Raw genomic sequence first — 16,874 nt, forward strand, 5'->3', positions numbered from 1 at the left:
TTTCTAGTCTAGGCTACATCAGGGGGGCTTCTAATGGGACATGGTGTCAAAAAAAACTGTCCATCAAAATCTGCCTTCCAGAAACCATATGGAGTTCCCTTCGTTCTATGCCCTGCCGTGTGGCTATATAGCCATTTACGACCACATATGGGGTGTTTCTGCAAACTACAGAATCAGGGCCATAAATATTGAGTTTTGTTTGGCTGTTAACCCTTGCTTTATTACCGGAAAAAAGGATTCAAATGGAAATTTTGCCCAAAAATTGGTGTTTTGGCACCGTTTTTATTTTATATTTTTAACGCTGTTCATCCGAGGGGTTTGGTCAAATGTTATTTTTATAGGGCAGATTCTTACGAACGCGGCGATACCTAATATGTCTACATTTTAGAAGTTATTTAGATTTTTTACTACATTATCATTTTAGGAACCAAAAAAAAATATTTTAGTATCTCCATAGCCTGGGAGCAAAATTTTTTTTAGTTGGGCGACTATCTAATGTAGGGGCTCTTTTTTGCGGGATGAGATGGCGGTTTTATTGGCACTAATTGGGGGTGCATATGACATTTTGTTCGCTCGCTATTACACTTTTTTGTGATGTTACGTGTCCAAAAATGGCATTTATTTTTTAACTTTTTTCTTCTTCTTTTTTTAACGCTGTTCATCCGGTGGGGTTGGGTTACATGTTACTTTTATAGAGAAGATTTTTACGGACGCGGCGATGCCCAATATGTATGGCTCTCAGACTTTCGAAACAATAAGCTGGCATCCTAAAACTGCGGCCCTCCAGATGTTGTAAAACTACAATTCCCACCATGCCCTGCTGATGGCTGTAGGTTGTCTGGGCATGCTGGGAGTTATAGTTTTACAACATCTGGAGAGCCGCAGTTTGAGGATGCCTGCACTAAAACTAATATTTTTTGGGGAAAATGTTTTTTTCTGTGTCTCCTAGGTCTGAGAGACATAGTTTTTTCTATGTTCTCTAGGGGACTGTTGGAGATTATAAAAATTCAGTACTCCATGGAAGTGTGATACTCCCTGAAGCAATCGATAACGCAGAGGCCCGGATGATCGGGGCAAGTGTCACATTGAGTAGTGGTGTCATTCCATATCCCCCTCTTGTGACACACTCTGCATCTTTTTTGGGTTCGTCCCTTCTTTCCAGTATGGAGGACCACACCTGGAAAATGTTGGCCAGGGACGATCCGGGCGCCTCCAATTCCCGAGGTACTCCGGCCTGCTCTTTCCTGGTCCGAAAAGATCAGGTCTTTGAGGACTGCCTCATAGAATTGGAAGAATGTCCCTGTGCTGCCAGCGCTTCGGGATAGTACAAAAGAGTTGTACATGGCAACCTGTACCAAGTAGACCGCAACTTTTTTGTACCATGCCCTGGTTTTGCGCATGGCGTTATATTACTTGAGGACTTGATCAGAGAGATCAACTCCTCCCATATACCGATTGTAGTCGACGATACAATCGGGCTTGAGGACCGTTGCCGCGGTACCTCGCACAGAGACGGGGGTGGTGCGGTTACCTTGGATTGTGGACAGCATAAGGACATCCCTCTTGTCCTTGTACCTGACCAGCAACAGGCTTCCACTGGTAAGGGCACGGGTCTCACCCCTGGGGATAGGTACCTGGAGGGGGAGGGCAGGGAGGCCGCGTTGATTTTTCCGCACGGTCCCACAAGCAAACGTGGATCTGGCGGCAAGGGACCTGAACAAGGGAATGCTGGTATAAAAGTTGCGGGGGGGGGCAAGTGGCAGGGGGGGGTTGGGGTCTGAAAGCTGAAACAAAAAAGTTTAGAAGTTTTTTTTCTCTAACTTTTCCCTTCTATCCCTGCCTCACGGTGCCTCTCCCTCACTGACCCTAACCTACCTGGAGGGTGATGGGTGCAGGAGGGTGATGGATGGCGTTTAGGGGGACTCAGGAGCTGGTGCTGGACGGTGCTGCAGGGTGCTCGTGCAGAACAGGAAGAGGAGGGGAGAGAGGAGCGCAGGAAGTTTGAATCTCGCGCCTCTCTCCCCTGCACCAATCAGCACCCTGGACAGCAGCGTTCAGCACCAGAGCCAGCACCGCCTCTCCAAATCTTCGGACTGCAATTGGTGGTGTATAATCACGCCACCAATCGCAGTCTTTTTCCAGTTCATCGGGTCACCGGAGACCCGAATGGACCGGAAACGCAGCAAACCGCAGGTCTGAATTGACCTGCGGTTTTCTGCGATCGCCGATACGGGGGGGTCAAATGACCCCCCCTCCCTGGCGTTGTTACAGGATGCCGGCTGAATTATCCCCCGCGGCGCCGGCATCGCGATTTAAAGCCATGACGTACCGGTACGTCATGTGTCCTTAAGGACTCGGGAAACATGCCGTACCGGTACGTCATGTGTCCTTAAGGGGTTAAACTTCTTCAGAACTGTTTTATTTATACAACATATATACAGTACGTGTGTGTATATGTATGTAAATATATACTGCTTGACAAAGGCTCCATAGAGATGAGCTGAAACATTGCATTGGGCTTAAAAAAATCCACCTTTTTTCACTGAAGACTGGAGTGCTGCCTTGTTATCTATTTTTGCTTATGTAAATATATAGTGGGGATTCGCTATGGAAGGCAGGGTGAGCGGACGCAGAACAGAGGCCCCAAAACCGTTCCAAACTGCAGTGTTTTATTCACACAAGCAGGTTTAACAGTTCAGTAAACAACTTCCCCTTAGTTGAAAGTCCTGGTGTTCATTCACACCATGCAGCAGGTTCTGCATAAAGAGTTCACACTTTGCAAACAGGTCCACACCAAAGTTTAAGTCCAGGATTTATTCAACCTGTCTTCCCCAAACAGGTCTCAAGCATTCATCCAGGAACAAGCCTCATACCTTAAGGGCTCATGCCCACGAGTGTAAGCGCTCAGTGCCTGTGCGGTCCGCAATGCATGGGAATGACCGTGGGGCAGCCGCATGCGGATCGTGGACCCATTCACTTGAATGGGGTCCGCGATCCGCATGCGACGGCAAAAAAGTAGTGCATGCACTACTTTTTTGCAGACCAGAGCACAGAACCCCATGGAAGCACTCCGTAGTGCTTCTGTTCAGTTCCGCACCACATCTCTGGATTTGGCCTCATGCACACTACTGTTGTTGTGTTCCGTTCCCCAAAATGGGGTTCCGTTGTTCCGTGATCCGTTTCCGTTTTTGTTTCCGTGTGTCTTCCTTTATTTTGGTAAGAGCAGTGAGACTATGGAACTCTCTGCCTGAGGAGGTGGTGATGGTGAGTACAATAAAGGAATTCAAGAGGGGCCTGGATGTATTTCTGGAGCGTAATAATATTACCGCCTATAGCTACTAGAGAGGGGTCGTTGATCCAGGGAGTTATTCTGATTGCCTGATTGGAGTCGGGAAGGAATTTTTTATTCCCCTAAAGTGAGGAAAATTGGCTTCTACCTCACAGGGTTTTTTTGCCTTCCTCTGGATCAACTTGCAGGATGACAGGCCGAACTGGATGGACAAATGTCTTTTTTCGGCCTTATGTACTATGTTACTACCCTGTTTCCCCGAAAATAAGACAGTGTCTTATATTAATTTTTGCTCCAAAAGATGCGCTAGGTCTTATTTTCAGGGGATGTCTTATTTTTCCATGACACAGGGGGATCAGAGGGGAGAATCAAAATGACACAGGAGAATCTGAGTTAAGATTACAATTTTAGTACCCTTTCTTATCCTCCTGTGTCATTTTGATTCCCCCCTCTGATCCCCCTGTGTCATTTTAAGTGATCCCCCTCCCCTGTGCCAGCGGACAGTGGATTATTTAGTCTCTCCCCCCTCCCACCTTCACCAGACATCCCCCACCACTTTATCAGACATTCCCCCCCCCCCCCCCCCATACCTCAGTCACCCCTGTATGTCCGTGCCGGCCAGATTCCACACAATGTGCCCGATTACTGCCCTGCGCAACTCGCTCACATTTAGACAGTGAGTCAGCCAGACTCCGTCAGGGCAGAGCGAGCAGCAGGCGGCAGCTTGTCCTGGCAGTGGCGCGGGCTCTCTGATTTAAAGAGACCTCGCACCGCCTGAACAGCTCTGGCTGTGCTGCTGCCAAACAGTGAGCTGCGCGGCGGCGCCCGCCGCTATGATCGGGAGGAGTCAGATGCCTTGCAGTAACTTCTGGGACCTTATATTCCGGGAGGCCTTATTTTCGGGGGGATGCCTTATATTTCAGCAAGAGGCAAAACTAGAGGTAGGTCTTATTTTCGGGGGATGTCTTATTTTCGGGGAAAGACGGTATGTAGGATCACCAGACATGAAGGAAAGTAAAAAAAAAGTCTAATTCAAGTTTGCCATGCAAATGATAGGAAAAAAACGGACGCGGATGACAATCTTGTGTGCCTCCGCGTTTTTTCACGGTCCCATTGACTTGAATTGTTATATTTTTTTGACGGACTGGAATCACGGACGCGGATGACAAACGGTGCATTAGTCGAGTTTTCAACGGACCCATTGAAAGTCAATGGGTCCGCAGAAAATCAAGAAAAACGGAACAACGGACACGGAATAAAACAACGGTCGTGTGCATGAGGCCTAAGTGGAATGGATGCAGAATGCATACGGCCGGTGCCCCTTGTTTTGCGGAACCGCCGCAGGGAAACAGTCGTAGGCATGAGCCCTAACACAGACAGCTATATCCCACACTCTAACTGCCTTTAATGAGAGTTGGGGGTCCGCAAAGCCTGGACCGGCAATTGAAATCCGGTGCCTGACCTCACCTTGCTTCAATCAGTCTCTGTAGCATATGCTGGGAGGAAAATACCTCCCATTTACTAACAGACCTTTCACTGTGTCGCACAAAATATATATATATTACTGCATATTCATACCTTTCGTTTATTATCATACAAGGTTTAGGTTGTGGGATTTTATTTTCTTTAGTGTTTATTTACAGCTGTTTATAAAATATCTTGAAATATATATACAGTAGATGGTACTGCTGTACACCATCTTTTCTTTTCTATATGATTTACCTGATATGTCAAGATAATTTATCGGCACTGAGCAGTCAGTAGGTCTTTATTTTAGCTACGGCCAGCTGTGTTACCTTATTTGCTCTTTTTAGAAGGGCAGATGAGGAAAATTACCAGGGGCTCTTGAAATTTTGTCCATAATTTAATAAGTATAGAAAAAGGACTGTGATTACATGAAATGTATGCATACTGTATATATTAAAACTAACATACTGTAGAGAACTTTACCAGTTAAACTATAATTTGTCTGAATTGTAGGTTTTGCAGTAACTTTGCATTCTATTCCTGTTTTCTTAACTCTGTTAGTGACCCTCAATACTTGTTTTTACGGCGGCCACCAAAAGTCTTTAAACCTACACATATGCCTTTTTAGGGTACTTGCACATGTTGCAGAATATGCACGTGTGTTTTTTCTCCGCATGTACATATTCTGTAATACCAACAAAGTGTATGTAAGAGTGAACAAATCTTATGTATAGTATGCAGATTTTTTTTGCATGTAAATTGACCTGCCATGCAGGATGTCAACAATATTTTTAGCTGCTGATTTCACCCTTTTCAAATGAAAAGTGAGATCTGCGGCAAAACCGCTTCAAATCTGCACCAAAAACCTCAATTAGAAATAGTTGTTTTTTTTGGCTTGGGTGCAGAAACACATTCAAATCCAAGCGCATTCACCCGCATCCATGTGAAGATACCCTTACAACGGCTCAGGTTTAGTCCACCATGGGTGTCCTGTGCTAAGTGGAGTGGATGTCTGGTTGTCTTGATGCCATGGTCAATAGCAACTGCATTGTCTAAGTGGTTTTAGAGGGAGGCACTCTGTCACCTATTGGTCCCCCACTAATGCAATTGTGTGGTGCCAATGCCTTTAAATGACAGCCAGAGATGTAATTAAGGTACCCAGGTCTGTCTTCTATAATGCCCAGTAGGCATGGCCTAATAGATTGTATGTCAGTTCTGCTTTTTTCCCCTGAAACATTTTAAAATGGGAAAAAATTTAAAAGAATGAGAACCCCTCCACATATTTGGTATCTCAAAATTTATAATGACCATTATTTATCCCAACACCATAACAAAATAAAATAAAAACTGCCAGGATTGCTGTTTTTTTACTTATGCACTACACAAAAATGGAATAAAAAGCAATGAAAATGGTACCATTGAAAAATGTTTCTTTTTCTTGAAAAAAAAAAGTGAAAAAAGTAGTAAAAAATCTATATGTATTCTGTATCTTCATACTCCTACTGACCCAGAGAATAAAGGTATCATGTTAATAATGCTGCAGAAAAAAAACTGCTAAATTTTATATTTCAAAAAATAAAAAAGGGGGTTAACATCATTCACCGCAGGTTGTGCTACTTTCTCCTGCTCACTAAGAAGGAAGAACACAATTAGTTTTCACATAATAGTTACATGGTAGTTATAACCTGGAGTTTTTAATCATCTACTAAGTAAACACCTTCAGAACTGTTTATTGAATAGAGTCAGATCCAGCAATTTTGGTATGAAGGCTTGTATTTTTGGACTTGCACATTAGCAAGCCAGCCAACTTCTATTTTCAACATATTGTTCTTTAAAGAGGACCTTTCACTGATTATTACACTATGAACTAAGTATACAGACATGGAGAGCAGCGCCCGGGGATCGCACTTACTATTATCCCTGGGCGCCGCTCCGTTCTCCTGCTATGCCCTCTGGTATCTTCGCTCACTAAGTTATGGTAGGCGGAGATTCCAGTCACTAAGTTATGGTAGGTGGAGTCTGCCCTTGTTCTGCTCTAGCGCTGGCCAATCGCAGCGCAGAGCTCACAGCCTGGGAGGTTATTTTCTCCCAGGCTGTGAGCTCTGCAATGCGATTGGCCAGCGCTACAGAAGAACCAGGGCAGACTCCGCCTACCATAACTTAGTGAACGGAGATACCGGAGGGCATAGCAGGAGAACGGAGCGGCGCCCAGGGATAATAGTAAGTGCTGTGAGATCCCCGGGCGCCGCTCTACATGTCTGTATAGTTAGTTCATAGTGTAATAATCGGTGAAAGGTCCTCTTTAAACAAGATGAAATATAATTTTGACTGTATGGTTGAAATGATACTGTGCAAGAAAAACATGTTTACCAAAGCAAATGTGTTAAGTTTTGTTCATGTTTCGTCATTTAACCCCTTCAGGACCCTGCCATTTTTCACCTTACCAGGCCATTTTTTGCAAATCTGACATGTCACTATATGTGGTGATGACTTTAAAACACTTTTACTTATCCAAGCCAGTCTGAGACTGTTTTCTCATCACATACTGTACTTCATGACAGTGGAAAATTTAAGTCAAAATATTTCATTTTTAACTTATAAAAAAAATACCAAATTTACCAAGAATATGGAAAAATTAGCAATTTTAAAAATGTCAATTTCTCCGCTTTTAAAACAGATAGAGAAACCTCCTAAAATAGTTATTAAATTACATTTCCCATATGTCCACTTCATGTTTGGATCATTTTGTAAATTACTTTTTGTTTTCTCGTCACATATTGTACTTTATGACAGTGGCATATTTGAGTCAAAATATTTCATTTTTATTTATAAAAATACCAAATTTACCAAAAATGTGGAAAAATTCTAATTTTTCAAAATTTCTATTTCTCTGCTCTTAAAACATGTCTACTTCATGTTTGGATCATTTAGTAAATTACATTTTCTTTTTTCGGACGTTAGAAGGCTTAGAAGTTTAGAAGCAAATCTTAAAATATTTTTAAAAAAATTCCAAAACCCAATTTTTAAGGACCTGTTCATATCTGAATTTACTTTGTGGGAAGAATTTTTGAAAAAAAAGATTTTTTAGTATCTCCATATTCTGAAAGTCAAAGTTTGTTTTGGGGGGTGAAACTGTCTTATGTAGGGGCTCAGTTTTTTCGGTAGGTGATGACTGTTTGATTGGTACTATTTTAGGGTGCATGTGACTTTTTGTGATGTAAGGTGACAAAAAATGGCTTTTTTTGACAGTTTTTTGCGATGTTCACCTGAGGGGTTAGATCATGTAATATTTTTATACAGCAGGTTTTACAGAATAACAGCATTTTTTAAACAAAAAAAATCATGTTTTAGTGTCCTCATATTCTGAGAGCCATATTTTTTGTATGTGTATATATATATATATATATATATATATATATATATATATACACTGCTCAAAAAACTAAAGGGAACACGTAAACAACACAATGTAACTCCAAGTCAATCACACTTCTGTGAAATCAAACTGTCCACTTAGGAAGCAACACTGAGTGACAATCATTTTCACATGCTGTTGTGCAAATGGGATAGACAACAGGTGGAAATTATAGGCAATTAGCAAGACACCCCCATTAAAGGGGTGGTTCTGCAGATGGTGACCACAGACCACTTCTCAGTTCCTATGCTTCCTGGCTGATGTTTTGGTCACTTTTGAATGCTGGCGGTGCTTTCACTCTAGTGGTAGCATGAGACGGAGTCTGCAACCCACACAAGTGGCTCAGGTAGTGCAGCTTATCCAGGATGGCACATCAATGTGAGCTGTGGCAAGAAGGTTTGCTGTGTCTGTCAGCGTAGTGTCCAGAGCATGGAGGCGCTACCAGGAGACAGGCCAGTACATCAGGAGACGTGGAGGAGGCCGTAGGAGGGAAACAACCCAGCAGCAGGACCGCTACCTCCGCCTTTGTGCAAGGAGGAACAGGAGGACCACTGCCAGAGCTCTGCAAAATGACCTCCAGCAGGCCACAAATGTGCATGTGTCTGCTCAAACGGTCAGAAACAGACTCCATGAGGGTGATATGAGGGCCCGACGTCCACAGGTGGGGGTTGTGCTTACAGCCCAACACAGTGCAGGACGTTTGGCATTTGCCAGAGAACACCAAGATTGGCAAATTCACCACTGGCGCCCTGTGCTCTTCACAGATGAAAGCAGGTTCACACTGAGCACATGTGACAGACGTGACAGAGTCTGGAGACGCCGTGGAGAACGTTCTGCTGCCTGCAACATCCTCCAGCATGACCGGTTTGGCATTGGGTCAGTAATGGTGTGGCATTTCTTTGGAGGGCCGCACAGCCCTCCATGTGCTCGCCAGAGGTAGCCTGACTGCCATTAGGTACCGAGATGAGATCCTCAGACCCCTTGTGAGACCATATGCTGGTGCGGTTGGCCCTGGGTTCCTCCTAATGCAAGACAATGCTAGACCTCATGTGGCTGGAGTGTGTCAGCAGTTCCTGCAAGACGAAGGCATTGATGCTATGGACTGGCCCGCCCGTTCCCCAGACCTGAATCCAATTGAGCACATCTGGGACATCATGTCTCGCTCTATCCACCAACGTCACGTTGCACCATAGACTGTCCAGGAGTTGGCAGATGCTTTAGTCCAGGTCTGGGAGGAGATCCCTCAGGAGACAGTCCGCCACCTCATCAGGAGCATGCACAGGCGTTGTAGGGAGGTCATACAGGCACGTGGAGGCCACACACACTACTGAGCCTCATTTTGACTTGTTTTAAGGACATTACATCAAAGTTGGATCAGCCTGTAGTGTGTTTTTCCACTTTAATTTTGAGTGTGACTCCAAATCCAGACCTCCATGGGTTGAAAAATTTGATTTCCATTTTTTTATTTTTGTGTGATTTTGTCAGCACATTCAACTATGTAAAGAACAAAGTATTTCAGAAGAATATTTAATTAACTCAGATCTAGGATGTATTATTTTTGTGTTCCCTTTATTTTTTTGAGCAGTGTGTGTGTGTGTGTATATATATATATATATATATATATATATATATATATATATAAAAAAAAGAAAAACAATGGCGGCACCGGAAGAACAACACAGAAAGGGTGCTATGTCCAGGGATGTAGCAGCTTACCCCGTCAATAGTAGATGAAAAACGGACAGCACTCCAGGTAAAAGTAGATGGTGTTTATTCACCCATGTGGATGGCAACGTTTCAGCTCATACAAGAGCCCGCTTGACAAAGGCTCTTGTATGAGCTGAAACGTTGCCATCCACATGGGTGAATAAACACCATCTACTTTTACCTGGAGTGCTGTCCGTTTTTCATCTACTATATATATATATATATATACAGTTGCAAGAAAAAGTATGTAAACCCTTTGGAATAATATGGATTTCTGCACAAATTGGTCATAAAATGTGATCTGATTTTCATCTAAGTCACAACAATAGACAATCACAGTCTGCTTAAACTAATAACACACAAATAATTAAATGTTACCATGTTTTTATTGAACACACCATGTAAACATTCACAGTGCAGGTGGAAAAAGTATGTGAACCCTTGGATTTAATAACTGGTTGAACCTCCTTTAGCAGCAATAACTTCAACCAAACGTTTCCTGTAGTTGCAGATCAGACGTGCACAACGGCCAGGAGTAATTCTTGACCATTCTTCTTTACAGAACTGTTTCAGTTCAGCAATATTCTTGGGATGTCTGGTGTGAATCGCTTTCTTGAGGTCATGCCACAGCATCTCAATCGGGTTGAGGTCAGGACTCTGACTGGGCCACTCCAGAAGGCGTATTTTCTTCTGTTTAAGCCATTCTGTTGTTGATTTACTTCTATGCTTTGAGTCGTTGTCCTGTTGCAGCACCCATCTTCTGTTGAGCTTCAGCTGGTGGACAGATGGCCTTAAGTTCTCCTGCAAAATGTCTTTATAAACTTGGGAATTCATTTTTTATTCGATGATAGCAATCCGTCCAGGCCCTGACGCAGCAAAGCAGCCCCAAACCATGATGCCCCCACCACTATACTTCACAGTTGGGATGAGGTTATGTTGGTGTGCTGTGCCTCTTTTTCTCCACACATAGTGTTGTGTGTTTCTTCCAAACAACTCAACTTTGGTTTCATCTGTCCACAGAATATTTTGCCAGTACTGCTGTGGAACATCCAGGTGCAAACTGTAAACGTGCAGCAATGTTTTTTTGGACAGCAGTGGCTTCTTCTGTGGTATCCTCCCATGAAATCCATTCTTGTTTAGTGTTTTACATATCGTAGATTCGCTAACAGGGATGTTGGCATATGCCAGAGACTTTTGTAATTCTTTAGCTGTCACTTTAGGATTCTTCTTCACCTCATTGAGCAGTCTGCGCTGTGCTCTTGCAGTCATCTTTACAGGACGGCCACTCATAGGGAGAGTAGCAGCAGTGCTAAACTTTCTACATTTATAGACAATTTGTTTTACCATGGACTGATGAACAGCAAGGTTTTTGGAGATACTTTTATAACCCTTTCCAGCTTTATGCACGTCAACAATTCTTAATCGTAGGTCTTCTGAGAGCTCTTTTGTGCGAGGCATCATTCACATCAGGCAATGCTTCTTGTGAAAAGCAAACCCAGAACTCGTGAGTGTTTTTTATAGGGTAGAGCAGCTGTAACTAACACCTCCAATCTCATCTCATTGATTGGACTCCAGTTGGCTGACACCTCACTCCAATTAGCTCTTGGAGATGTCATTAGTCTAGGGGTTCACATACTTTTTCCACCTGCACTGTGAATGTTTACATGGTGTGTTCAATAAAAACATGGTAACATTTAATTCTTTGTGTGTTATTAGTTTAAGCAGACTGTGATTGTCTATTGTTGTGACTTAGATGAAGATCAGATCACATTTTATGACCAATTTGTGCAGAAATCCATATAATTCTAAAGGGTTCACATACTTTTACTTGCAACTGTATATATATATATATATATATATATATATATAGTGCCTTGAAAAAGTATTCACCACAATAGTCTAAGTTGGTGAAGTAAAATGAGAAAAATATATAAATTAAAACTATTGTTTAGAAATAGAAAAAATAAAATTTGCATGTGGGTATGTATTCACCCCCTTGGCTAGGAAGCCCATAAAAAGCTCTGGTGCAACCAATTACCTTCAGAAATCACATAATTAGTGAAATGATGTCCACCTGTGTGCAATCTAAGTGTCACATGGTCTGTCATTACATATACACTCCTTTTTGAAAGGCCCCAGAGGCTGCAACACCTAAGCAATAGGCATCACTAACCAAACACTGCCATGAAGACCAAGGAACTCTTCAAACAAGTAAGGTACAATGTTGTTGAGAAGTACAAGTCAGGGTTAGGTTATAAATGAATATCCAAAGCTTTGATGATCCCCAGGAGCACCATCAAATCTATCATAACCAAATGGAAAGAACATGGCACAACAGCAAACCTTCCAAGAGACGGCCGCCCACCATAACTCGCGGACTGGGCAAAGAGGGAATTAATCAAAGAGGCAGCTCAGAGACCGAAAGTTACCCTGGAGGAGCTGCAGAGTTCCACAGCAGAGACTGGAGTATCTGTACATGGGACGACAATAAGCCATATGCTCCATAGAGTTGGGCTTTATGGCAGAGTGGCCAGAAGAAAGCCATTACTTTCAGCAAAAAACAAAAAAGCACGTTGTGATTTTGCGAAAAGGCATGTGGGAGACTCCCAAAATGTATGGAGGAAGGTGCTCTGGTCTTATGAAACTAAAATTTAACTTTTCGGCCATCAAACAAAACGCTATGTCTGGCGCAAACCAAGCACAACACATCACCCATAGAACACCATCCCCACAGTGAAACATAGTGGTGGCAGCATCATGCTGTCGGGATGTTTTTCAGCAGCTGGGACTAGGAAACTGGTCAGAGTTGAGAGAAAGATGGATGGTGCTAAATACAGCATATTCTTGAGCAAAACCTGTACGATGTGCCACTTATACAAGGGGTGGAGGACTGGGTTCTCACTCTTGCACCGATCAAGAAATTCACCTATTCCCTGTTTAATCTGGCAAAACCAAATCCACATTCTGTGTGGCTCCATCAGCCAACAAACACTGACCCCCAGTAGAGGATAATGCACAATATACAGCCTAACGAGAAGTTACAACTGATTTGCCAATAAGGGATGGGTTTAGCACACCTTGTTGTATTGCTAATATGATTTAGTATGCATTGCATATTATAAAGGTACTGTATATAAATCCTACAAAAAATAGTGTTACATTACACCAGCACACGCATGTATGAGTAATGCAAACTCTGCCATTCAGCTGCACAAAAAACAGCACAAACATTCCAGTAGTAAAATGTTAAATGTATTCCTAAACATATATTTATAATGCATTTTATTTTTTTATTCTTCCTTATAGTGTCACCTTCTTCCAAAATGTCTAATTTTCTAGGTAAACACTTAGAAACTAATATTTGACCCTAGTGTGAAATACATGTAAAAAGTCTCTCTAAATATGTAGGTGTGTAATATAGAACATTATGATATACAGCCATGTACCTGGCACACATGGAGAACAAAGCCTAGCCTAGATCAATGAGAATTTCCAAAGACTGTTGCCATATATTTATGAAGTCATCAAGTATACATTATAGCATCTTGTGGTGTCCATTTGAGTTCACATGGTATATTATTTATCGTTTATCCCTTTTCTTCTGTTGGTGCTGTTTATATCCTTTTTATATCCTTTTTATTTCCCGATGACACCATGAGTATCATCTGAATTCAAACCTCAATGGCAATTTTTAAGTAATCATGTAGTGAGATAAATATGGTTCTTAATATTGGATTTCCTCTTCCGCATAGTTGAAAGAAAATACCGGTATATATTTTCTCATTCAATGTTTATTCAGTGTATATCCAAGATTCCTAGAGTTAGGCCGTTAAATCCTGGAGTGGCAGTGTGGTCTCCAGTATGTAGGACACACACTACGCTAATTAAAAATGCTCATTGGAAAACATATACATAATATTAAAAGTTGATTTTGAGACATATGGGGTTTCAGGTCATTTGAAAAAGTATGCATAGGCCGGTGCAGCCACAAGTCTGTGAAATATCGCACTCCAAAGCGGACTAATACAGATGCAGGAGAGTTAACCATCACAGTCATTACAAGTTAACTAGATGTGATAACTCACCAAGTATTAGTGTTAACTCTGCTACATTTGTATTTCACCTGATAATCCAGCTCATAAAAAATCAAGTTGTGAAGGTTTAGATTTATTTTTATGTGCAATAGACAGCATATTGCACTCACAAGTAGACTCATTTTTTGTGCTTTTCTCTTTCTTTTTTTCTCTTTACAGTTTGCCAAGGCGAGCAAAGGCTTTATATGCATGTAAAGCTGAACATGACTCTGAGCTTTCATTTACAGCTGGCACGGTGTTTGAAAATGGTAAGTTAAATATTCAATTTATGCAATTCCAGTTCTACATAACTAAAAATAACACATTTTTAATAACCTATTATTAGCATTCATCAATCAACTTTATTAATGAATTAACTTTTTGGAAGATTAATTGTAAATTAGGCTTCATTTTTTTTTTTTACAATTTGCTGCTTACCATAACTGTGATGGTTTTCAATCAGTTGTTATGTTAAAGAGGTTGTCCTATGACAAGGAGGGAATTTATCATTGTAGGTGTAGTTGAGGTTAGTTTTTAGACTGGAGTTGCTATACGCCCCTGCGCCAGATTTATTCAAATGTTGCACAGTTTTAATAAACTTAGTGCAAGTGAAATGTGGTTGCAACTATTTCACAAAAAGTATGCCTGGAGTGGATTTGCAAATTTTTTTGCAACTTCTTAAAAAGTCGCTCTTCATAAATGTGTCACAAAAGTCATAGAAATTAAGACCAAATTTGTACTCCAAATCTGTAGGTGGTGCTGGAAGGCGCAGTGCTCAAAAAGGTCACAAAATTTTTGTGCAAGTGAAACCAAAAAGTTTTCAAAATCCCTACTTACAGGGCATGGTAATTCCCCCATTATTCCCTATCCATAACATAGAGGATAATATTCTGATCAGCAGTCATCTGACCACTAGGACCCCCTTTGAGAAAATGATTACAGGGACCACATATTTCCCGTTTGAATGGAGTGGTGGTCACGCATGTGCGTGGCAGCTCCATTCAACTCTTTGGAACTGCCACGGATAGCGGAGTACAAGCTATCAGCTATCTCCCAAAGAGTTGAATGGAGCAGCAGCATGATGATCCTTTGAAACTGGGGAACAGGAGGCCTTCAATCTTGCGATCAGTGGAGGACTCAGTAGTCGGATCCCACCTATCAGAGACTTATCCTCTATCCACAGGATAGGGAATAAGTGTTTGTCATGGGACAACCCCTTTAACCTTCCCCAAAGCATATTTTTTATATGTTGGTGCATGTTGTCAAATAAATCATTCCCCAATGTAGGCCCTGTGTCATATATTGAAGGCCCCAATGTAATGACATAAAGCACATGCCAAACTAATGTTGGAAGACCATAACATCTTGCTACATTTTACTTTTTTCATTAATTTTTTCAGTTGTTTTTCCTGTAGAAAAGTCTATAAGCAAAATGACCACACCCTCAACATGTTGTGGACAAAAAGAACACAAGGAAATTTTCTTTAAAAACCTTACTACAAAAACAGTGTTTGTAGGGCTTTTAATAAATTCCTATGGGTTAATATGTAACATCTAGCATATTTTTTCCTCCAAAAATAAAGATCAGACAAAAAATGGGGGGTTTAAAAAAAATAATAATTCAAATCCACCATTAAAGTGTACCTATCATTTCAATCTTTTTTTTCTTAATTCAGTAGCTGTCATGTTAACCTTCAAATGTATAATATATTGGCTATTTAAAAGTGGTTCATAAATCCTCTATATGTGTCCTCACTTTTGCGGTTGCTACAGTCATCTTACTCACAAACATTGAGGACGTCTTCTGTTGTCAGGCATAATCCGTAGACTGACTCACTGCAAACGTCTATGGATTGCTTCCTGTTGGTTAAGCAATGTGTGCTCCCGCACTGTCCAAAGAGCGCTCTCATTACCCAGCTTCCCCCTTGCTGGTGATGAGTTGCAGCAGAGAGTTATGGGAAGTGATGGCAATGTCAGAAGAGCGCTGGGAATGGGCAACCTCTACACTACAGTCCCGCCTGAATAGAATCATGTCCAAAAAAAGGGTTTTGAAATGCATGGGGTCGAAATGAATAGGAAGAAAAGGATGAACATCGTAGAAAGTAGTGTATAGAGGTAAGTTTGTTAAACGATAGGTACACTTTAACAGTTTTGATCAGATATGTATGCTAGTTCTTATGGAAACATGAGGGGAGCAGTTTTCCCTAATGATCTTCAATCAATCATGGAAATTATAACCTTTTTTTTTATCCACAAAAGAGAAAGACTTTATTTTATAACATTACATTTGCATTGTTCAATGTAAACAATGTGTGTTTGCTATTGGTGCATTGAAAAAGTATTCATATGTCTTGAACTCTTAATTTTTTCATGTTAAAAACGTAAATGTATTTTATTGGGATTTTATGTGATAGACCAACACAAAGTACCAAGTATGTGTAAAGTGAAAAGAAAATGATACATGGCTTTCAAACATTTTAAAAATAAAAACTGGAAAGTGTGGTGTGTGTATTCAACTCCCGAGTCAATACTTTGTAGGACCACCTTTTGCTGCAATTACAGCTGCAAGTCTGTTGAGGTATGAGTCTGCCAGCTTTGCACATCTAGAGGCTGAAGTTTTTGCCTATTCTCCTTTGCAAAATAACTCAAGCTCAGTCAGATTGGATGGAGAGAGTTTGTGAACAGCAACTCTTGCCACAGATTCTAAAAACGAGGTCTGGACTTTGACTGGGCCATTCTAACACATGAATATGCTTTGATCTAAACCATTTCATTGTAGCTCTGGCTGTATGTTTATGGTCGTTATTCTGCTGGAAGATGAACCTCCGCCCCAGTCTCAAGTCTTTTGCAGCCTCTACCAGGTTTTCCTCCAGGATTGCCCTGTATTTAGCTCCATCCATCTTCCCATCGACTCTGACCAGCT

The 16,874-nt window shown here is 41.5% G+C and overlaps 1 protein-coding gene across 2 annotated transcripts in view; it reads left to right on the plus strand.

The window, feature by feature from the left end:
- ARHGAP26 (Rho GTPase activating protein 26) overlaps nucleotides 1–16,874 on the plus strand; it is a 608,947-nt gene that overhangs the window by 570,484 nt on the left and 21,589 nt on the right. For both annotated transcript variants that reach the window (XM_040406016.1, XM_040406026.1), the window contains one exon: nucleotides 14,132–14,220. In XM_040406016.1, coding sequence (XP_040261950.1) covers nucleotides 14,132–14,220 — 89 coding nt within the window. The remainder of the gene's footprint in view (nucleotides 1–14,131; nucleotides 14,221–16,874) is intronic.

This window comes from Bufo bufo, chromosome 1 (genome assembly GCF_905171765.1).
Source record: "Bufo bufo chromosome 1, aBufBuf1.1, whole genome shotgun sequence".
Taxonomy (NCBI): Eukaryota; Metazoa; Chordata; class Amphibia; order Anura; family Bufonidae; genus Bufo; species Bufo bufo.